This window comes from Cygnus olor, chromosome 1, assembly GCF_009769625.2.
Source record: "Cygnus olor isolate bCygOlo1 chromosome 1, bCygOlo1.pri.v2, whole genome shotgun sequence".
NCBI classification, from domain to species: Eukaryota; Metazoa; Chordata; class Aves; order Anseriformes; family Anatidae; genus Cygnus; species Cygnus olor.
Genome location: NC_049169.1, coordinates 102,940,735 through 102,964,983, shown reverse-complemented (window position 1 = coordinate 102,964,983; position 24,249 = coordinate 102,940,735). Strand labels below are relative to the sequence as shown.

General features: G+C 46.4%; 1 protein-coding gene across 1 annotated transcript; it reads left to right on the top strand.

Moving 5' to 3' along the window:
• Window positions 1-567: 567 nt before the first annotated feature.
• LOC121073326 (alpha-2-macroglobulin-like protein 1) lies at window positions 568-23,875 on the top strand. The gene is given in 33 exon segments (XM_040564168.1): window positions 568-658; window positions 797-936; window positions 1,266-1,428; window positions 2,204-2,256; window positions 2,559-2,579; window positions 3,695-3,848; window positions 4,304-4,388; window positions 4,936-5,056; window positions 5,902-6,019; window positions 7,091-7,200; window positions 7,538-7,705; window positions 8,998-9,222; window positions 9,354-9,417; window positions 9,942-10,087; window positions 11,204-11,398; window positions 11,869-11,953; window positions 12,572-12,725; window positions 13,770-13,998; window positions 14,298-14,421; window positions 14,585-14,712; window positions 15,122-15,173; window positions 15,567-15,650; window positions 16,086-16,262; window positions 16,590-16,671; window positions 17,320-17,476; window positions 18,630-18,801; window positions 19,228-19,442; window positions 19,711-19,926; window positions 20,633-20,748; window positions 21,428-21,518; window positions 21,822-21,890; window positions 23,092-23,194; window positions 23,835-23,875. Coding segments are annotated over 33 exon segments (4,149 nt in total).
• The last annotated feature ends 374 nt before the right edge of the window (window positions 23,876-24,249 follow it).

The window sequence follows — 24,249 nt, the reverse complement described above, 5'->3', positions numbered from 1 at the left end:
AATAATAGCAGCAGACAGGCTGCTCAAGGCAGCTTGACAGCACTTGATTGTGAAAGCATTTATGGCTCCTGGCCAACAGGACTTTGACTCCCTCTTGCTATGGTTATGAGCTCCAGCTGAGAACTGCCAGCAGTTCACGTCTGTGAATGTCACCATATCCCTGCTGTTCTGATCTTTCAAGGCCTTGCACTCCTGTTGCTGCAAAAGGTGCTGATATCTGACTCAGTCTAGGGGCAGTAAGCAGTAGTAAGTTTTCAGATCTCCTTGAATGTTGGCATTTCTTTGGTCCTAACTGCTGCAATGCCATTTAAGGTGAAATAAAACAATACGGTCAGCTTGTTGGTGTTACCCATGGGCACAGCTATGATAGTAGCCACAGATGTGTGAGATCTGGAATGAGAGTGAGGGCGGATGTGTGAGGGGTTGAAGAAAACGTGTTTATGAGATGTTGTGTCTGGGACATGAGGTCAGTACGCTGGGTCTCATACAACAAATGGCATTGGTTTTGGAAGCAGCGACTGTCTCTTTCTGTAAGTGTATGCAGCATGTACTGTAGCCTCGGTGGTAATGCCTACATTACCAATAGATGAGAACAGTGTGATCTTGTCCCACCAGGATCTTGACAGTGGAATGAAGCAACCAGAAGTCTTACTAAGAAGTACCCAAATCCCACAGTCAAAACCCATCCCATCAGAAAATCAATTTCATCTGAGTTATTTATTTATCTATTTATTTATTTATTTTTAAAGAAATTATGCTGTGGCAATACCATCTCAGCTCTACCACCCCTTCTCAGAGACAGTGTGCCTCCAGCTCAGCAGAAAGCAAGCAGTCCCAATCCATGTGACAGTATCGTTGCAAAGCAAAGCTGGGAATGAGACTCTGATCACGCAGACCATCTCTCAGCTCATCTTCTTCCATTGCACAAGCTTCCAGGTGAGGAGGATATTTTCAAGGATTGTGAGTAGGGTGGCTATTTCATGAATTCTGCTTTAGCTGGACTGGAAAGACAGTTAACTGTGTCATCCCATGGGCCTCTCTTAATCGGGCTCTGGATCTTCTGCTTCAGCCTATACAGGTTCTTCCTGCTGTTGAGCCCCACTGATATTTTACTCTTCTAGAAAACATTCTGAAAAGTACTGTGATATCTTTCAGGGCAAGAAGAACTGGAGCAATAAAAAATCAGTATAAAAATCATTATTGCAGAAGACTGGGGATCCACGAATGAGATTCAGCTTCAGTTATGTTTACAATTATGCCTGCAGGTCCCTCCCCCTGTTGGACAGCCAGAGGAAGTAGCTTTTGTTGAGATCACAGTCTTGGGAGCCAATTCAGAGTTTGAGAAGAAACAGAAAGTCCTAATCAAGCATGCAGAGAAGAAGACTTTAATCCAGACAGACAAACCTGTGTACAAACCCGGTCAGATTGGTATGGTTATAACGCCTTGCATTGTGAGAGGAAGAGGCAGTCCTCAGGCCACAAATACAGGGTAGCCTCCAGCTCCTGGGGTGCGGCCTGCACCGCCTCCATCACTCTTCGAGGTTGTTCCTGCTTTGAGGGATTTGGATACCTCTGCCATGTGTCGGCATGGCATGTTTTTAGCATTACTAGTCATACTCGGACAGCGTGCCAGTGTGAACAGGGCTTCTGTGTTTTGGCAGAGGCATGAGAAAAGGCCCACATGGCACTGTGTTGTATTCATAATTGCTCCAGTCAGACATGGTTTGTGACTGCCGTAAAGCCTTCTCTCCCTCACAGACTTCCTCAGAACAGGCTGCAGGCCCCACACTAACACAATTCAGATCACCTCAGTGCAAAGCTCTTTTCCCCATTATCTCTCCACCTGCTGCTGGCATTGACCTTCACGGCAGGCAAGACTGGGGGCTTCAATTTAGGTCCAATGTCCATAAAAAATGCTGTTTCTCACCAGCACAATCAGCCTTCCCAGAAACCCCACACTGTCCCTCGTAGCATTTTTTTTCCTATTTTTTAGCAGGCTGCCAGCTCAGAGCAGGTCTTTGAACTTAGGCACTAGCTTCTGCCTATACCCTTTCAATGAAGCACATTGGCACATCCATACCTATTAACAGACTTTCATTTAGAATCATAGAATCATTAAGGTTGGAAAAGACCTTCAAGGTATCTGGTCCAACCATCACCCTACCACCAATGTCACCAGTCCTGTTTTTCTTTTGCTCTATAGTCAAGTTGCGAATCGTAACCTTGGATCAGAACTTCATTGCCAGCAATGAAACAGTAAGTCAAGAGCAGAGAAAACTTGGTGTGTCTGAAAGTGCTATGGGTTGCCTCCATGTTTTTTGGATCAGTGTTTGGCCCTGCTAGGTGGACAGCTAGTCTCAGTCTTGGTTTTAGTGCTTACAAACAGCACTGGGCAATGCAGATACTGCTTATGATGCTGGGTCACAGGCAATCCCGGGGTGTTGCTTAGGGAAGGCTCATGGATGATTGGGAGACAAAAATGCTGGGGAGGGGAGAGGGGCATGAGAAGTGGCTTTCCTGAAAGCGTCCTACCACTAACTGTTATTTTCTTCCCACAGCACCGCCTAGTGGAACTGAAGGTAAAAAAAACTTTGTTGAAAGCAGCGATCTCTTCACCCCTTGGGGAAGACAAAGGTTTGGAGATGACTGGAGGGAGGGTACGGATGCAGAAAGACAAATACCTCAGAATGAATGAGAACAGCACTTGAATTCTTGCCCTTCCTTTACTGTCCACACAAGTGTGGCAGTGCAGTGTTATGATACCAGTCTCATAAGGGTTCCTGCAGTGCCAGTGAGAATCAGTCAGCTGTCCAGCCAACTTTTCTAGAGTGGTCAGAGTACTTTTAGTCCCTCTAGCCTGTGAATTGAAAGTTTACGAAAATGTAACGTCTTTTTCAGGAGATTTTTATATTTAACATACAGAAAATAGAAGTTAGATCAGTTAGTGTTGTGGCTACACAGCTTCCTAAAAGAGCCAAGCTTCCTAAAGCAGCTCTCAGGATATTGACCTTACAATCTGCTCATCTTAATATGAAAGATAAAATATGAACTACAATCACCAGAGCTGAGGAAAGATGCCCAAAAGCAGTGTGTTTGTAATAACCCATACAGAGAGGTCCCAGTTCCAAACAGCAACAGACAGTTGTGGGCCAACTATGACTATCAATAAAGCCTCAAAAAGACCTTACAGCTCCACAGCCTCTGCTCAGCATCACAGGTCTTTAAATCCTGCTTTCTGTTAGGGACCTCATGGTGCCTTGCATGGTGTCCTGAACTTATTTCCCCAGACTTTCCCAGGGATTCAAGCTATCACACTCCCCAGTGATCACTCTAGTAGATCATGCCTTAGGCAGCACGTGCTGTCAGGGTTGACCACTTTCAAAGTGACCTCGGGGATATGCCAGCTCAGATCACCGCAGGGGCATTTGAGAGGAACCACCTCTATCTCTTAGTGAGACTGGCTGGCAGCAAACCACAGTCAGTGAGATGGTAGAGAGCAATAACACAATAGAATGACTTTGTCAATGAGACAGGGAGAAAGGCCCTATATTCTTTAAGCTGGAACTCACCTGAGCACCATAGCTGTGTCATAGGTCTGGGCTTTCAGGATGACTATGTGCACTCAAGCACAGGTATCCTGGAAGTGTCTCTTTTTGCACTTGGAAATAACCATTCTCTATGACTACCTACACAGGACCCCAAAAGGAACCGAATTGCACAGTGGCTGAATGTTACCCCTGTGGGAGGCATTGTGGATCTGTCCTTCCCTCTGGCTGCAGAAGCACCAGTTGGAGAGTATACCATCAAAACGCCTGACCGCACACATACGTTCAGGGTAGAGGAGTATGGTAAGGGTCTAAGGAGCTCGCAGCAACAGACAAAAATGCATTCCCTCCGGATTCCCAACCTCTCACAGGGCTGAATTGGCCTTGCAGCTGTGAACAGCTGTGCTAGTTGCGCTATTTGTGCTAGCACCTGAAATGTCCCACCACGTGCTAATAGGTGTAATCACTGATTTTCACTCAGACCCACTGGCTTTCTCCTTCCACATGTCTTGAGGAGGGACTGAGGCACTGTCCTGCAACTGTGCTCTGTGAAGTGGACTAAAGCTGTCTACTCACACCACGCTCTCTTAGCCAGGCTGCTGATGCATTCCTACCAGGCCTTGTGCCAGTCCTGTCAGGGACAGGGAACAAAAGGAGAGACTGTCTTTCTGTGAACAACCATCTGGGGAGGTTCTGGACATCTGGGACAAACAAGCTCTCTCTCCTTACTGCATTATATTTCTCTTGCTTTCTCACAGTTCTGCCCAAGTTCAGTGTCTCCATCCAGATGCCTCAGGTGGTCACCATCTTGGAGGAGACCTTCCATCTCCATATCTGTGGCATGTGAGCTGACTTACCTTGGCAGAAGCTGCATTCTTACTGTTTTGGAAACTGAGCAGCTATCAGTAACCAAGTGCAAAATGATCTCTGCCAACTGTCCCTCTCCCTGATGTCTGGTACCCTGACATCCTCTGCTAAGGAATTCTCCTGGACTCTCACCTTTCTCCGTATTCTCTCTCCCTACTTATTTATCTGTGAGTTTGAAAGTAAGACAGTGGATCTCCTCAGTGGGGCATGTGCCATACAGTACAGTACCTCTGCTGCATTGATTAGTGCCAGTGGGGAGGGAATAATGACTCAGACTTGTGGCCAGCACAATGTCTGCTAGCACTGTCTAGTGGGATTAACGTAAATTTAGAGAGGAGAATTCACCCACCACTGCCTTCTGCTTTAATCTGATTAAGTCTTTGTAAATTCTTGGCTCATGATCCATGAAGATATTTCAAGCTGCTGGGCGGTATGGCTGCAAACCACAGGCTAAAGCAGATATTATTTGTCTTGAGTCAGTGTTTCTGTGCATGTATGTAAGCCCTCTCTGCTATTTTGCCAGGTACACATATGGAAAACCAGTTCAAGGTAGTGTGAAGGCTGTGGTGTGCCGTAAGCATATCCAGTATAAAAGGAAGTCTCCCAAAGCCAAGCGTAGTATTTGTAAGGACTACACTGGCAAGGTGAGCACACGGGCCATCCACTACTCCTGAAAAAGAGAAAAACGGGGGCAAAGAGAAGGAATAATGCTAACGTAAGATGTGGGGTGGGGATCAGCTGTTGAAGCAGCATGTTCTTCAGTCCAGTCAAGGATGATGGACTAATATGTTCTTAATTCCCCTGTGAAATAATCTTAACCCATCTCAGTAATTTCTCTAAATGCACTTTAATGCACTCAAAGGAAGGAGCATTTGTAGACAAGCTAACTGCTGCAGATTCACCTACAAGCCAGGTATTGTGACAGGACAATAAAAATAGAGATACTGTCCACATCAGTTGACTTCTGCTGGATGCCTTTTAGCAAGAGATTTTCATCTGATGTAAAGAAAGATGTATATACTGTTTCCCAGAAACAGCTGTTTTGGAAAGACAGAGATTACCTCTTATGTCTAAGCAAACAATTGCAGTTCAGCATAAGCTTTACTCATTCATCTTTGGGGTTGAATAAATGTATCTACATTTGTTTACATGTTTTTAAATAACCCAGCATATATATATTAAAGATAAATCCTGCCAGAGCAGAAAACATCATGTTTCAAGGAGAAATGGCAATTAATGTTTCCTACTGGCATGTGAATGACTGTGTAAAGAGTGTAAAGCATGTTTCACACACCCATGCTTGTGAACCAGGATCTCCTATTCCTCAGTGCCCCAGAAAGAAGATGGTTCATGCCAGTATGGGCAGCGCTCCTTTATCTCAAGTGTCTTAGTCACGTAATTTAGACTTCTGGGCCTTGGGTTTAATCTGAACAACAGAAATGATTAGTGCATTCATAATCAGTTAATAGATTCAATTTCACACCCTCAGACAAATGAGGACGGCTGTTTTACCACTGAGGTGCACGTTAAGACCTACCACCAGAAGCGTACTGACAATTACGATTTCAACCTGGAAGCTGTGGCTGCTTTGAAAGAAAGTGGAACAGGTAGCAAAAACAAAAAACACAATTCTACACTTTGTGGAAGGTCTTTTTATTTACACTCTTACAATATGCTTTCGTTTGGGTTTTCACCTGCAAGACTCCCTGTGTCTTGCACACAGCAAAAAAGTGGAAGTTTCTACACTGGCTTCCAGGGGGCAGGTGTTCAGAGGGTTGTGTCTTTCCTGGAAGCACTACAGCAGCATGGGGCATACCACTGAGGTCTAACTCAGACAGGCAATGTGAGTTCTTCCAGTTACAAGATAGCCTTTACCAGTATGCTTGCTCCTCTAGAAGCTGGTCTGGCCATTCCAGCTCTGACAGTCACCTTGGTTTATCAGAGATGGACTAGAGCTGCTGTTTCTCCTCTTCTGGTTACAGCAAAAATGTGGACCAGGCCACATTCTTTTTTTTTTTTTAAACCACATTTTAGGGAAGTCCTTTGGAATGAGGAGGGGCTTAGAGCAACCAGTGATAACGTGAGCCCTGACTTTGTACCATTAATAAATGGCATCTTGCCAGATTTATCTCAACATCCCAGGCAGGGATATGAAGCTACTTGCCCAGAGCTAAATAGCCCATCCTGGAAGGTGTCCTCTCTTCCAAAATGTTACAAACCATTCCTTACAAGAAAATGTTTCCCAGCCCCCTGCTGAAAGCAGTAATACATATTCACTTACCAAGCAATGACAGTGATTTCAGTTGGGCACCACATGACAAGACAGCAGACCGTAAAATAAGTTGTGTAGTCAAGGGGAAATGCTGCCTTATAGAGACTCTGCTGTGAGAATGGAAAGAGAATGAAAGTGGATAATTGGGAGTGGAACAATTTTAAACAAAGTCAGAAAGAGGATTTGGGTCTGGCAGAACCCCCGTGGTAGGCCTCTGTCCTTCCAGCAGCTCACAATGTAGGAGACACTATTAACAAATAATGTGTGTTAAATGACTCCTGAAGCTAAATGGAGAAACTACAGTTCCCTGTGAGTGATACTCCAACGTTTACCTCCATCCATTCAATCCTTCTGCCTTTGCTCAGACACATGATACTCACTTGCGTGCATCTCCTGTCTTTCTTAGGAGTGGAGTTCAACACCACTGAAAACTGCAAAGTCACTTTTGGTATCACAACTCTTCAGTTCTGGGGGACAAGCTACTACTATCAGCAAGGAGCTCCCTACTATGGAAATGTAAGCGAACAGAGCAAAAACGTGGAATGTTCAGCCTGAGGGGATGGCAGACACAGAAATAATGAGTCCCCTTGCTCTGAGCTGTCCAAAGCTGCCACAACTCTTCTATCCCAATCTCTCCTTTGATGTCTCCACCAAGAGATAATCCAAAGGTGTGACCACAGAATAGGTACATAGCTTTGCCAGGTGGGATGGCTTCTGCATAAATGGGGAGGCATTGGAGGAGTTAGGGGGCCACACTGAGAATCCCTTTGCAGAGAGGGGAACTGAGTCTTCTACTGTGAGGCAGATTTTCAGTTCCAAGGCCTCCAATTTTCTGTTTTCTGCATTGTTGTAGCTGGAACTCAAAAGTGGCAATGGGACCCACCTGAAGAACAAAAAGGTGATTCTTACAGTGTCCTATGGTAGCAGGAAGCAGACCAAGACCTACTTCACAGATGACACTGGGATGGCCTCTTTCATCTTAGAGACTTCAGCATGGAACAGCAGTGAAGTCCGACTGCAGGTTAAGGCCAATGAACACACTGGATTTGGCTAGCACTAAGCAATGCATCCCTCAGATCCATAGTTGATGTCATTGTCTCTGTATAGCCAGGGAGGTGGAAGTGCGGAGCAGTGAAATGACAGATCTAGGGCAAGAGAAATATTCCTTGGCAGAGCCAGCATTCTGATGCTACACGCAGTCCCTGAGCAGTCAGGAGACATGATGACAGACAGGTTTGTGGACAGAGGCTGTGTGATGTTGTGACTGAGGTCTATCCCCATAGCACCTCTGGTTGAGGTGGACGAGGCTCTGTGAGACTGGGCAGGGACAGAAAACAGAGGAAGGACTCCCACATGGCATGGGATGGGAAGTTAGGAAAGGAGCCAGGAGAGAAGCATCTGAAAATACACGTAGAGAAGAAAAAATGAGTGACCGGTTCGCTGTGTATCACCCTCATAGCATAAGAACTAGGATATAAAAACCTTGGATATAAGAGGAAGATAATGAACTTGGATATAAGAACCTTGGATATAAGAGGAAGAAAACGTAGGAAGGAAGGAAAGCTAGTAAGGAACCAGTTGCTGCAAGCCAATCTGGATCAAAACAGGTAACCAGGATGGAAGGAGCAGAGTGGGAGCTAAAGATGGCTGCCAGGTATAGGGAAATGACAGAGAAAAGTTCTCTGTCTGCTTTCCCATGAACCAGGAAGGCTCATCTGCTTCTAGGGGTAGGTTTCTAATACCTGCCATATCTACACTTCCAGGTCAAGGCACGTCTTTCCTTTTCATCATATTTTATGTAGTATCTTATATGAAGGATCTTGACCTGGCTGGAAGTCTGAAAGATGTTAACATCATAGTCTTGGTACAGATAGATCATAGTTTAGAGATGAGCAAGGCTCTTGATCTTCAGTTGTCCCCTGCCATCCCTACTGAATGGATCAGGGAGATTGCTAAAAGAAATATGGTGTGTGAGTGGAATAACACTGAACAGTGAAATACATTATCAGGGCAGATCCATGTTGATACTTTCCCCAAGTGTACCATATGAATGTGAAGGGTTCAGTGGTTTGATCCAGGGACTATTAAGCCACTCTGCACAACTGAATGATTTGGCCTGCTCTAGGGTTAGCAGAAGCCTCCTCCTTGCCTCCTTCTGTACTTTTATTTCTCCTTCCTTCAGGTCAGTATAGTGGTGCTTTCAACACCTTACTGTGGGAGGGTTCAAAGGCTGCTGTCCCATCAGTCACAGTTTTGGCCTGGGGAGATTGGTAAGAAATCTTTGAAGACTGAGTCACCTTTTCTGTGCCACAGGCAAAGACCCAGCCAGAGGAATTCAGCAGTCAGAACATGAGGGTGTCTTATGGTACTGCATCCCTCACACTGAGGGCCTTCTACTCCTCCAGCCGTAGCTCTGTGAGGATCCAACCAGTGCAGGCAGCGCTGCCCTGCGGGGACGTGCAGCAGGTCACCGTGAATTATCATCTCCTGGCCACTGAGCTGGGGGACGGGGCTGCCAGAGCAGAGTTCTACCACCTGGTGAGTGCAGGGCAGCACAGGCAACGAGGTCAGCTTTGCAATGGGTCTATGTTGGCACAGGGCCCTTTGCTGGCCCAGAGACACAGAGTAGTGGCACTTGTCAGCCCACTGCTCTGTTCGTTCCCCTTTAGGTTTTGGCCAGAGGATCCCTTGTGCATCACGGCAAAACAAGAGTACTTCTTGATCCACCACTAGGTAAGAGTGTCTAAATACCAAGAACAGATTAAGGACCCAACAGGAAAGCCTACATGGGGAAGGACAGAGAGATCTGAGACCAACAGGAAACAACAAAGCTGGCAAAAATAATTCAAGTGGAATGGCAAATATGCTATCTCTCTTCTGCCTTTTAATTTCCCTTTTTTTTTTTTTTTTTTTTCTGATCAAATGAAGCAATTGTCAGAAGTTAGCTGCCAAGCAGGAATTATCAGAGGCCTCCAAGAGAAAACTCAGAGAATCTGTTTGCCACGCTCCAGTGGAAAGTCATTTCTCTTGCAAGCATGCAGTGTTGCAAGATCCCTCATGATATAAGATCAGTGCTACAAAATGGCACTAACTTACAGCCTGGTCTAGCTGTGGCCTCCCCAGAAGCAAGACAGAATAGCTCTTTATCCAAGTAACTGTACAGAAGTATTGCAGAGGATGACCATTTTGCTGCCATAATCCTTACAGACAGACCTCCTTGCCTCTTCCTATACTGCTGTTTCTCCTTCTTCCCTCAGGTCAGTACAGTGATACGTTCAATATCAGTCTTCCCATTGACATAATTTCACCCATGGCTATGCTCTTTGTTTACACTGCCTTCCCTGAGGGTCAAGTGGCAGCTGACAGCTTCAGCCTGAAAGTTTCCAAATGCTTCAGGAACCATGTAAGTAACGCGCAAAACATAAGGGGGTCATAGGCTGGAGGGTAGCCAATTAGCTAAAAACTGTCAATAAATGTCCGGTAGAACCCAGTAGTCACAGACTCCTCTTTCAATGTCTTCTGTCCCTCTTTCTTCTTCCATTTCAGGTGAAGCTTGGCTTTTCAGACACAGTGGCTCTTCCAGGATCAGCTGTCCATCTCCATTTGCAGGCTGCACCACACTCCCTATGTAGCATCCGTGCTGTAGACCAGAGTGTACTTTTGCTAAGGCCAGAGGCTGAGCTATCCAGGGCTAATGTGAGTCTAAGGCTGAGCCCTGCTGTTATTGGAGAGATGCCTTTTGAATATCTAATTACAGTCACTGGGTAATCAGGCACAGTGGATATATCAACAGGTATTTAAATGGGGACAGGACATGGCTTCATGAGAAAAAAAAATGAAGACAAACATCAATCATCAGCCAAAATTACCAGTTTCTGTGGATGGATCTAATAGAATAACCCACTGACAAGCCCAAGTACAAACTAATGACACATTCTTGCCAAACTTAGTGTACTTTGCAGTAGTGGCAACCAAATGTCTAGGGACTTCCATCTCCTGAACCACCTCATGACAGCGCTCCAAAAGAAGAGTTACGTTAGAAGATATGCCCAGTGTATGATAGGCTCCATAACTTTGTTCCAACTCACACAAACTGGACAGTCCTTCCATGCACAGACTAGACTGGAAGTGGTGCTTTGGCAGTGGAAAGGTCTCATTTCTCACCTAGGCCTGGGATGCATTATGTCTGAGGACACTTGAGCTGCATCTTGACACTTGTCTTGGCGAATCCAGGATGTGCCCACAGTCAAAGAAGCCTTCTAAGGATTCTTAATGGCCTCCTTAAGGAGCATTAAGCTCTCAGGTGAAAACTATGAGCCACAGCTATGCACCTGTGCCCCAGAGGGGTTTGTGTTAATGTTTGTTCTACATACCTGAAACTTGTGGATGCTTTCCATGAAGATAGAAAACCTTTGGGGATGGATTTTTGTGGCAGGCAGGGTCCAAGCTCTGCCTCCATCACAGAGAATCTTGCCTACCTCTCAAACTAACCTGTACTGTTTTCATTCTCTGTCTGCAGGTGTACAATATGTTCAGTTATCCTCAAGAGCACCCCAGTATCCTCACAGACTCTTACAGTGACTACTGTACTGTCCACAAGAGTTCAGGAACCATCAGTTCTCAGACCATGCTTCCACCAACTACTACATCACCCTTTATGTACAACAGCTATTCTTACGCAGTGTCCCAGCCAGATGTCTATGGACTTCTGAGGGTAAATTTAATTTCCATAAACCCTGAAATACCAGAGCTGTGCCCTTTTGTATCCTGGGTCAGCCCAGAGCAGCTTCACAGATTGTTCTTCCTGTAAACACAGCAACTTCACATTCTGAATTTGCCAAGCTTTTGAAGTAAGAGATTTCTGACATCCCATGCTCCAAGCTTTATAAATTCCCATTGATCAGGCACATCCCTAGAAGCCGGCTCCCCACTTATCCAAAACTCTAAGCCCTCAGACTTCGTAGTGGTTGGAAGGAAAGGGAAGAGTCAGAGGAAATAGGAGGTTGGAGCTGGGCTTTGTGAACAGGGTGGCTCCCCATTCTCCCTGTTTAAATTTTCAAGTCAGTCAGAGGTGTAACAACACGGGGTGGTTGATATGTTGGGAGGTGGGGGCAGAGACAAACCCCAGACATACCACTCCCTCCACTGAAATCTGCCTTCTTTTCTTCCCCTTCTTTCCCCCAGAATTCAGGTCTAACATTTTTAACCAGCCTTAAAATCAAGTCTCCAATTGAGTGCCGCACCCAGACCACTTTCTACGACTACATGTGTACATTTTAATTTATCATGCTTCTTTGGAAATCACGGGTAACATACAGGTTGCACAAGGGCAGCTAAACGTGCAGTGTGTTGAGGAACTGGGAATGGCTTCCAGGGATGAGTGGGATGTTGCACATGAGATGAGAACCACAGGAAGAGGGGAAGGGTCCTGACGTGTCTAGTGCACTGGAGTGGCAGAAGGTTGACTGCATTGGAAGAGCCCACCTGGAAGCTTCTGGCAGACAGGAGGATAATATGGCCAAGGGGGAAAAGATAACTCTCCCAGGAAGAAGGATATTTTTGTAAGACTAATAAAGGTCTCACTGTAAACCAGATAATGAGCCAAGATTGGCTCTGGGCAGTATAGTATCTAAGTCTTTCAGTAGAGGCTGAGAGATCAGAAGTGTGAGCAGGCGGAGTTCTTCATGGGGGAGCACGCATATGCTGGAAACCACGTGCTGAGTAGTCCACTGGAAGAAAGTAGTGAAGTAGGTCAAGGGCATCTTGGAGAGGACAATGGGGATCCGAATGGGAGTGGGAAGGATGGAGAACTGGGTTCTTCCCAGCTGAACTGTATCCTGATCTCAGCAAAGTACTGTCTTTGTATGAATGCTTGTATTCCCAATAGCTTATGATCATCTGGAAGACTTGGAAGACTTGGATCCAGAACTAGATGCTGCTGTTGAACATACTGAGTCAGAGCACATTGAGCTGGGCAGCAAGGCAGGGCCAGTACGTACCTGGTTTCCTGAGACGTTCATCTGGAGTCTGGTCCCCATCAAGTGAGTAATTATGGGCTGTGGCCCCACACGGACTTCCTGTCAGCCACAGCAGACAGAGAATAGGCAGGAGCAGAGCCAAGGCATTACCACTTTCATGCCCATAAAGAAAAGGGGAGTGTGAAGAACTGGATAAGGAGTTCAGCACAGTTCCTGGATCTTGAGATTTTCCAAATGACCCTGGGGAACTTAAAATCACAGGCTCCTGTAGGATGGAAGGGGCCTCCTGAGGTCTGGAGCTCATCATCCTGTACAAGGCAGATGAGGTTTTAGATCAGGTTGCTGTAGTCAAGTTCTGAGTGTCTCCAGGGATGGAGACACAAACTCCTTGGGCATCTGTTCTGGTGTTTGACTATTCTCATGGTATTTTTTTTCTTGTCTCAAGTCAGAATTTTCCATGTTCCAGTTTGTGTTTGTTACCTCTCATTGTATCACTATGCACCTCAGAAGAGCTTGGCTCCATTGTCTCTACACCTTTGCATTAGGTAGCTGTAGAAAGCAGTGTGATTTTACCATAGCCTTTCCCTTTAAATATTGAAACCCCTGGTTCTTTCAACCTCCTATTGTACATCAAATGTCCCAGCTCCCTGATCATCTTGATAGCCCTCCACTGTACTCATGCAAGTATATCAGTCTTTATTATACCATAGGACAAAAACGGGACACAGTATTCCAGATGTGGCCCCACAAGTGAGAAATATAGGGCAAAAGTAACTTCCCCTCAGCCCAGTAACTGCAGTCTTCTTAATATAGTCCAGAGATGACCTTCATTGCTGTAAGGGCAAATGAGATGACTCACGCTCAATTTTTCATGCACCAGGATGCCCAGCTGAGGATGTGCTCTATCCTATTACCCAGATCATTAATAAAGCCATTAAGCAGTGTTGGTCCCAGTATAAATCCTTGAGGGATGCCACAGGCAAGCAGTCACCAGTTGAATTTTGTGTCACTGTTCACCATTCTTTGACCGCGATGGTCAAGTGAGTTTTCTGCTCAGCTTATGATCCACAGGGACAGGGCTTACCTCTTCTGCTGTTTTCTCCTCAGTGATTCAGGGTCTGCTGAGTTATCTGTCACAGTACCTGATAGTATCACAGACTGGAGTGCCATGACTTTCTGCACATCAGAGACGCATGGGTTGGGAATCTCAGAGACCACCAGCCTGCGGAGCTTCAAGCCCTTCTTTGTGGAACCCGTCTTGCCCTACTCCATCTTCCGGGGAGAGTCATTTCCCCTGACTGTCAAAGTTTTCAATTACCTGAAGCAGTGCATGGTGGTGAGTGGCTCCCTCCAGGATTGGTGTTGGGCAAGGGAATGTATGGTAACCGTACTTTACTGACTGAGGCCCTCTTCAGAAATCAGCTCTTCAGAAATCTCCACACACCTCCATCTCGGCCCAGGTTATCCTTCCCCATAATCTCAACACGGTAGGGTTGTGATGCCATGGGCTGTTGGTGGCCCACAGGTATTGCAGCAGGGCCATTATCAAACTCACCCTGGTTCTAACTGACATTTGGATCAAGGAGCTGAAAATAGCAGCTCTGTAACCTGAATTCCCTTTCGTTTCACCTCTAGCTCCAACTTAGCGTAATGAACTCCAGTGATTTTGAATTTGTGCATGCAAATGTCAGGTTCACCATTTGTCTGTGTCCCGATTCAGCGAAGACATTTTTCTGGGATGTGAAAGCTACTAAGCCAGGTAAGAGGAAGACAAGGGAGGGGCAGGGTCTCAAGCAGGAATGGAACTGGTCTGGAAGGGAGAGTGACCTGTTATGGGAACCATAAATGAGCAGCCTTAGGCTGAACAAACTGAAATGTAGGCACTGATGTGCCACCTGGCATCTTAAACTTTTGTTCTCTAGGGAAGGTGAATTTCACCATCACTGCAGAGGTGATTGATCAGAAAGATGTTTGCACTGAGAGTACAGCTGTTGTGCCAGAATCTGGAGGGAAGGACACAGTGGTTAAGCACCTGCTGGTGAAGGTCAGTGTGCTTCAGGTTCCTGGTGGGATCAGAACTGGGTCAGACTCAATACAGCCTGGTGGGGTGGGTCTAGGAAGGGAAATCCCACTTGTCTGTTGGCACATTTCTCAATGAGGTTGGTCAAGGAGAGGTTCTAATGGTAGGTTGTGTAGGGATGAGAGCTGAATACCACCAGTCTGGATATGCTTGGTAGGACAGAGACATCAGAACTGATTGCTAACAAAGCAATGTAGTCAGAGGCCATGGAGCAGCTAAGAAACCTGCTTCCCAGCAAAACTTCATCAGCAACATGCATATCCCTTTGCAAAGCCCATGAGGATGGAAGTCTTGCAGGAAGGTGGGGTGCTGTGCAGCTGATATCTGAGATTATTGCTCCCTCTTCTGCACTGACCAGCCTTTTCCCCACCAGGCAGAGGGGCTGCTGGAGGAAAAGACCCGCACCTCGCTCCTGTGCCCTAAAGGTAGGTGTAGATACCAGGCAGACAGGGACTAGCTTAGAACTGGGGCAGTATGTGTGTGTGAACCACGGAGACCAAACAGAAGCAGGGTGGTCTGTGAACAAATCCAGGAGTGTCTAGAGGGGCACGGAGAGGGGCGAGTCAAGGATTTTGGAACTTTTATGGAGAGGCAAAGCCGTTCAGCTCTACTCAGTAGCACAAGCTCTTGGCAGCACAAAGCCTAACTACATCACAGTCACAAATCAGTGGGTGGCCTGATCTTTGTGTCACCCTCTCTTTTCGATGCTTACTTCAGTACAGATGAGGTGATTCCAGCCTTTTTCACACCATCTCCTGGGGATGCCTGTGGCTCTGCTATCTCCCTCCTGCATGTTGTTATGCTGATGCTTTTGCCGTTTGCAGGAACTTCAGCTTCGGAGACAATCACTTTCACTTTGCCAGAGAACATGGTCCTCGGGACAGAGAGAGCCCACATCTCTTTCTTAGGTGAGATCTAGGGGGATCTTAGAAAGTAAGATTTTTCCCTGCAGGATTCTTTTCTTCTAGTGCCGCTTCTGTAACTTCTGTAGCAGAGTAACAAGAGGAAATGTGTACAGTGAGGTGTAATATTTGGTCCCCATTCTTCCAGAGATTCATCCAGTCCTGGTCTCTCTTATACAAGTGACACTGGGCTAGATGGGCTTGTAATTCCACCAAGCCAAGAGACATAGATGAGTACCATATCACTATTATTATAGGGATGCACCTTTGACCATATAGCTCTGCATGGCCAGAGCCCTGTAGACTTTAAAGTCACCCTAGTGTGAACAGGGGTGAACTGAGCCCACTCTTAGCAGGTTATCTGGAGAATCAGTGAGCATAGATTTCTTTTTTATATGCAAGAATATGTAAAGCTGCCAAAGCTGTGGTTCTATTGTACAGGTGACATTTTGGGGACAGCACTGGACAACATAGATGAGCTCCTCCAGATGTCCAGTGGTTGTGGTGAGCAGAACATGGTTCATTTTGCTCCCAATGTCTTTATCACACGATACCTCCAAGAGACAGGACAACTGACTCCAGAAATCAAACAGAAGGCAATTGGCTATCTGGAAAGTGGTGAGTGGATTTCTGCTCATGCTGAGTTATTAAGCTGGTGATGTTCACTATGCTAGGTTGTACAGTGGGGATCTCAGGAGACAGGTGATGCTGAACAGGATTTGTACAGTGTCATTTGTGTGATGCCATGGGAATTGCAGTGTTGTGAATCAGGCTGCTGTGTCTCAGCTAAACAAAGGGTTCAAGACACCTTTAAAAGCTCTTTGCTGAGTTCCCTGGAGACAATACTTTCTATAGTGATCTGCAGACTTATTGTCAGGGCAGGTTGTCACCTTGAGAACATGCCAGACACAGAAAATTTTCACTACCTCCATTCTCTTCCTGCAGGATACCAACGGCAGCTTCTATATAAACACGCAGATGGCTCATATAGTGCCTTTGGGGAAGGAAGCGAGCCAGGGAACACATGGTAAGCAGAGATGTCCAGACACAGTTGAGGAACAACAGCCTGACCTGGTCAGGCTCAAGCTGTCCTGGATTTTGGCCTGGGGAATATAAGGGTGTCTGGAGATGTGCAGGTATTTCATATGGACACCACTTCTGAGACTTTTTGGAAGAGTACCACGAGACAGTGAACTGACCTGAGGTACTGCTCTTTGACTGTTTGTGTTTGGACACCCCAACCAAGCCTGCTTTTGAAAACTTGGCTGCAAAGCCTTCTTCTTCCCAGCTTTTCCAATGTGCTTTGTTCCCAGAGGGGATTTGGGAAAGGGGCTGAGTGAGCAGCCTTTATACTTACCAAAAATCAGCCCTCATGTGTTTAAATCACAGATGTGTACTGTGTTGGAATTGGCAGAGGTCCAGGGGAGCAGTGAACTGTCAGTGAATTTTCTATCTCAGACATCCTCTTTCTGCAAATGGGTGAATCTGAGCTTGAGTTTCAATAGCATCTATCTTATGTGCATTGCTTCCAGTTCTCAGTCTGCTCAGAGGCTCTGATGTGCTGGCATTTCTCCAGGGATGAGATAACAGAAGACACAGAGACTTTTGTCTCCTTCTGGAGATGGATGTCAGTAACTAACTCAGTCTGATTTTCTTCACCCTTCCTTGGTTCTAGGTTGACTGCCCTTGTCCTCAAGACATTCAGCCAAGCCCAGGACTTCATCCATATAGATGAGCAGAACATTAAGGATGCTGCCAGTGCCCTGATTAAAAGTCAGACTCCATCTGGCTGCTTCAAGAGTGTGGGGAAACTCTTCAACAATGGCCTGATGGTATGACATACTCTGGCTGTTCATTGGGTACCTCAGGGCTGCTTCACTTTCTTGCCTAATTTGGGTGCCAAAAACAAATGAGAACTACTGCAGTACTACTGCAGGAGGGAGGCTCTGGTGTGCTCAGGTCACCCTTGAGTGACAGCCAGGGTTGTGTTTAGTCATGATTGTACTTTTTGTTATTCCCTTGGTAAACAGCTTCCTTTCCCATTGCTGAACTGCTATTTCAGCCTTCAGTCTGAGTTTCTCCCTGTACAGAGAGAGTCAGAAATGGAGCGAATGGCGATTAATCGCAGCCACCCATGTAAGACTCACCATACCAGGGATGCGCCTTGTTCAGTCAGAAACAGCACTTGTACATGCACAGACACACACACACAGCACCATCAAAGCAGAGCCTGCAGCAGTTCAATGCACCAGACTTCAGATAATAACTACTCCAAGTGAAGAGAATGGTACCTTTCATTTCCCCTTGCAAAAGCTATGTTTTATTTTGGTCCTCCAGACTCTTGCCGCTCGTCCAGGCCCTCAGCTGAGGTGCTGTTGTGCAGCTGGGTTGTGGGAATATCACTTTCCCCTGGCGCTGAAATCTGCTGCTGCAAATCCTTTGCAGGGAAGGAGAAAGGGAAAGGGGAATGCGTTCTGTGTTCAGCAGAGGGTAATAAGCTACACAGAGGAGCTTGAGGTGCTGTTGTTGAGAAATGGGACCTGCAAGAACAGACACCAGCCCTGGCACTTCTTTAGCAGAGGAACGGGACCAGCACTGTTGTCTCTGCTGGCTTGGAGTTCACTCAGGGGGCAGAATGCAGTGGAAAACTTCTCCTGCTTTCTTCTCATGGCAGCTCTCCTCTTCTGTTTTGTGGTGGCTGCAGGGTGCAGTGGAGGAAGGACTGGGGCTGAGCTCTGCCATCATCACAGCTCTCATACACTCTGGGACGCCACGCTCTGTAAGTAACAGCAGAAGGGACACGCTGTATGTGCAGCCGCACTGCAGACAGTACAATGGCACCCTGCTTTTGTTCACACAGGAGTGCATGATGTGTTTTCTCCCTGTGTGACCTGTCCCTGTTTCCACCCTCCCCTGCACACATCAAGGCTGCATCCCCTCCCCTACACCCTGCTATCAATTGGTGTGCTTTCATTTGCATCCTAGGACCCAGCTGTGCAGAAAGCTCTGAAATGCATAACGGACCTGGTCAATGCTGACAGCGGCAGTTCCAGCCTCTACAGCCTGGCACTAGCTGCAAATGCCTTTGCAGTAGCAGGTGATAAGGCACTGAAGCAGAAAATCCTCAAAAGACTGGATAAGGCAGCCATAAGATCAGGTACCAGAGACTGCAGGACAGGAGAGAAGGGTGTTGGCAGGATTGTGTAGAGAACCCAGGGCTGAATCACCAAGAGAATGTGGGGCAAGAGTGGGGAACACTGGCAGAGCTCTGGGGAGAGCCCAAGGCTTGGATAGCCTCTGTTTGCCACAGGCTATACCCATACCGTGAGACACACTTGCTCTGTGGATGATATCACAGTCCTGATCTTCCAGTCATCCAAACAAGGGAAGTGTCATGGATATTGTAGAGCTCCTCCCCAGCCTGCAGGACTGTCTTTATTGGCAAAAGCAGGATGTGGGGGACAAATAGGAAAATATGTACCCACATCTTGTCCCAGCGCACGTCTTTACTCAGTGCCTAGGAACTACAAGGTCATTAGATACAGCTCCACACTCCATAAGTCTTCCCACACTCCACCTCTAGATGCTCAAATATTCTGGAGTCAACAGTCCAAACAGGAAGAAGATTCCCTACATTGGTATCGGGCTCCATCTGTTGATGTGGAATTGACATCTAGTATCCTCATGGCTCACATTTCAAAGTCAAGCTTGTCTTCAGATGAAATCAGAAAGGCATCCCAGATTGTGTCATGGCTCATCAAGCAGCAAAACCCTTATGGAGGCTTTGCTTCAACCCAGGTAATCCCCTGGGGCCACTGGCAGTAGAGAACCTGCTGTCAGCTGTGGTTTGTAAAGAAAAAAAAAAGGTAAAAAAAAAAGGTAAAAAAAAAAAAGTATGGATTTACAAGCTCCTGGGTGTTGGTGAGGGGTGAATATTTGTATTCCTCTGAGTTAATCCTGTTCTAAAACTCCAATGGGAAATCTCAACCAGGGAGGGAAAAGCTAAGGACTGGGATGCACAGGAAACAAGGATTCTGTTTTGCCAACTATGTGTCTTTTACACCAGGACACAGTGGTTGCCTTGGAAGCCCTAGCCCTGTATGCAACCAAGACCTTCAGCAAGGATGGCCCTGATCTTCAGGTTTCTCTCTCCTCTGAGAGCTTCAGTAAAAACGTCCGAGTAGACAATACCAATCGCCTCCTGCTGCAGACAGTGGAGCTGCCTGCCATTCCCAGAGATTATACTGTGCATGTACAGGGCCATGGGTGCCTTTTCCTGCAGGTAATACCAGTCCAGGGACAAAAGGTCTGTCTGGGGAAAAAACATGGAAGCTGGGGACCTCTACCTTGCTGTTAAGTGAAGACTGAAAACAGTCTGATGCAGTGATTTGCAAGAGTGTGGGGCTTCAGAAAAAGATGGAGAGTGACTCTTTGCTCAATCAGATAATGACAGGACAAGGGGGAATGGTTTTGAGCTAAAAGAGGGGAGATTTAGATTAGAGGTTAAGAGGAAATTCTTCACTCAGAGGGTGGTGAGGCACTGGAACAGGTTGCCCAGAGAGGTTGTGGATGCCCCATCCCTGGAGGTGCTCAAGACCAGGTTAGATGGGGCCCTGAGCAACCTGACCTAGTGGGTGGCATCCTTGCCTATGGTGGGTGGGCGGAACTTTGAGGTCCCTTCCCACCCGAGTCGTTCAACGATTCTGTGATGATTCTATGATTCAGGGCTGGTAGGAGTAGCTGGGATCCAACAGGGAGGAAACCCAAGGAAAACCAAGAAGTTCCCAAAATGAAGTCAAGATCATCACCACCCAGTCAGAGCTGTATTTCTTCTCCAAGGAGTGCAGTGACCACCACCAGGAGCAGCACAGTAGCATCACCTCTACTTTCTCTTACACCAGTGCAAGACAGCAACAAAACATTAGATGAGGATACTCACCATCAAAAAATTGCTGTTTCTGCCAACTAGCTTCTTTCTGTCCTGACAGGCAATTCTGCGGTACCACATCCCTCCGCCAAGGAAGGATCTCACCTTTGCTGTGTCTGTGCAGACAGAGTGCACAGCACCCGACGCCACCCAGTTTCCTGTCACCGTTCACACTCGGTAGGAGACACTCAGTTGCCCCTCTCCTCCCCTATGCTAAGAGGCTCCTGGCACTACACCAGTCTCTTGACAGCCAGGATTCTCCTTTATTCATGAGGTCCAAGCGCTAAGATGTCCCTGTTCTTTTAACTATGCCACTCCTCAGCTGGGTGGAAGGTACAAGGCCATGGAGGGATGAGTTGGGCTGTAGTCCTATCTCATCATCATGCCAGTCATCACAAATTCTCCCAAGCTCTGTGGGTCTCATCCCCTTCCAAGACAAGGTCCCAAAACACTAGTGTTGTGAAGGGTCTGTGGGACTGACTGCTGACACTTATTCCTAAGTCTCCCTCCCTCCTGGTTAGCTGTCACGTCACTCTCCTCTGCTTTACCCTTGCCTGATTTGGGACAGAAACTATCAACAGAACAAGAGGAGGATGTGGTATTCCCTGCCCTGACTAGAGAAGGAGACTCCAGAAGCCTCCAAAGGAATAAAATTCTCCTAGGCTGAGCATAATTAAAAGATAAATCAGGGGAAGTACAAAAATTTATCATAGTGCAGAAGCAGGTATGCTTACAGGAGGAACACTGGAAGGAAAGGCAGATTCCTCCACCTGAGTCCCAAAGCTGGGCTGGAGTATCTGTGGAGATCATGGCTCAGAAAGTAACATTAGTGCTGTCCCCTGGGTTCCTGCTGCAGCTACACAGGGAACCGTGTGTCCACCAACATGGTCCTGATCCAAGTGGAGCTGCTGTCTGGATACAGCCCCGTGGCAGATTCACTGGATGAGGTGAGACCACAAGTTTGTGTCCAGCTGGGATGGGAATGGTGACAGATGTCCGTTGTGCAGGTTTCTATGCAGAACCATCATCATTTCTGTGGGCAGAGAAACATTGTTCTTTTCCTTCTAGTAAATCTTTACACCCAGAGTCTCTTCCAGGCCACACAGAGATCTTCACCTTTTCTTCCTACTGCCTTTTCCCACCCCATGCACTTTCTTGGCCATATGAACATTTTACCCGTGCAAAGGTCAAATATCCCTGAATATTTATGCTTTCTGCTAGAGTTTTTCCGACTTTTTTTTTTTTTTCAGCTAAAGAAAATGCCCTTAGTGAAGAAAGTTGAAAGTGAAGCTGACCGAGTCGTTCTTTATCTGGAGGAAGTGAGTGGAATTTAGATTAATGTCATCATTAGGAGGACTGTGGGCTGGCAGATAGCTTTTAGCTTACTCATGCATTTTGGTTCTAGTAGTATTTTAAGTATTGAGAGCTGCTGTTCTGCATACCAGCCACATTTGCTGACCTGGAGGAGTATGTGTGTCAGCCTGCAGTATTTCAGCTTTAGAGACTGTATACAGGACTACTTAAGTGAAATGCAGCTAACTGATGATAAGACTACATCTGCTGGCACTGTTCAGAGACTGTTAAAAGTCCATATACAGGGTCTGATCAGGACTGGAGAGATAGGAGGATCCATCCAGTAAATTCAAGCCAGTCTGAATTCTTAGAAAGCCCTTAAGTGGCTTGAATTTAGTAGGGCACATCCTGGATTGCACATGGAGTTTGCCAAGATCACCCAAAATTAAACCAGGTGGTTGTGTGAGCTGCAGTGCTCTCTCCAGAGCCTCGTTAGTCAACAGATTAACAACCACTCCAGGTTTTCTCCAGCTCTATGTATACATAAACAGCAACAGAAACAAGAGCTGGCATGAATTTAAAATTCTGAATTTCCAAGGAGCACTTCTACTGTTCTGCGATTCTTTATCTCCAGCTGTCATTCAGCTGAACCAAGTTATCCTCATAGAAAGCTGGTTATTGTAATGCATTAGACTTGCAGGGGGACTGCTTCTGTTACATCTACAGCACAGAGCAGAAAGCAAGGGAAAGATTTCAACTCAGGCTGCCTGGTAGCACAAGATGGAACCGATCAAACAGCATTTTATGTAACTACCATCATCCAACAGATGTTAATCCACAGCTTGGATGTGGCTGCTTCATGGTGAGAGTTGTGTGAGACTACAGAGTAAGAGCTGATGCAATAGGACTGCATATAAGCAAGTAGCCACTGAGGCAAAATACATGAAGGAGAAGAGCTGGATCGGAATGTGGGATTGGTTGGGAACACTAACACTGTACCTAATGCACATTGACTCTGTGGACTTGATGTCTCTCATGAATTGAGTTAATTTTGGAGACACAAAATGGGAGATGGCCACAGAATGTGAAGTAAAAGGTATTTTTGAGATGGACTAGAAGGATCTGCTACAGTGGTGATGTCTCCATAGGAGCCTGGGTGAGAGCAGGTGGAAGGGATTGTCTTACATGACTGGTTCTGGCTGTAATCTTTGCATCTCTTGGTCTTAGCTGACTCGACAGCCTCAGGCCTACACTTTGCTGATGCAGCAGGACATGCAAGTGAAAGATCATAAGCCAGCTAATATCAAGGTTTATGATTACTACATGCCAGGTGAGCTCAGATGCTGTACTGCAGAAATCACAGAAATGTCCCACTGGGAGGAACTTTCTGAAGTTGTCTTTCTGAAATTAGACTTTCTGGTCTAAGACAATACTATCCTTAGCATATTTATTTAACTGCCCCTTAGAAACTCTCTAGTGATGGACTTACCCTCTTGGGCTTCAAAATGGTGGATTTTTCTTTTTCTGGACTCAGAACTCGCAAGCTTGAAGCTGGCACGTGGCTCCACTCAAAGTCTAACTCTTCCAACAAGAGACAAGCAAGAAGCTCGGAGCCATGCTTTTGCACACTCATTTTGTGGAAGGCAACAAAGGAAAGGGACTGTAGTCACTATGGTGAGGGGATGGCTTGGAAGAATGACAGTAATAATTTGTTCCCCATTCCCTGAGTTCTTTAGCAGGACGAAAAGCTGGAAATGTGTCTAGGATTGTTATTACTTGAGCAAGTGAGGAGTCCATAACTATAATTGAACTTTGCTACATGCAAGTGGTTTCATGTGTCATGGCAGAGGGAAGATGTGGGCTGTAAGCTAAGGGGACACCTCTTCTAGAAACAGAGGCATAATGCTGGGTTGCTTTAGGGAGTTTTTGGAAAGTGTATCTCACTGGCACGTTTTCCTCTCCTCTTTCAGAAGAAACAACGGTGATCAGCTACAATGCTCCCTGCACATGAGGTGAGGGCTGGACACCTGTTTTGCCATCACAGGCATGGTCCTGAAGAGTTTGGAGAGGGAGGGGGATGCAGGCAAGGGCTCTTCGTCAAGAAACTTTTGACACTACACACTGAGGGTAGGGAACAATTAGCAAGGTTAAGGGTGAATTCCTGTATCCCAGTGATTAAACCGAGGAAAGGGAGAATTGAATTTGAAGTGGAAAGTTTGAGGTGACCAGCTCTTAATAGAGTTGAAGGCATGTTTCATAAAACAAGGGCTGACTGTCCTGAGTCTTACCACCAGTCCTGGCATTTTGTATTGAGTATACTTAACACAGTTCCTATTCGTGTTATTTGTCCTGCAATTCTGCAACCCTCCAGCCCTGTCCATGCAA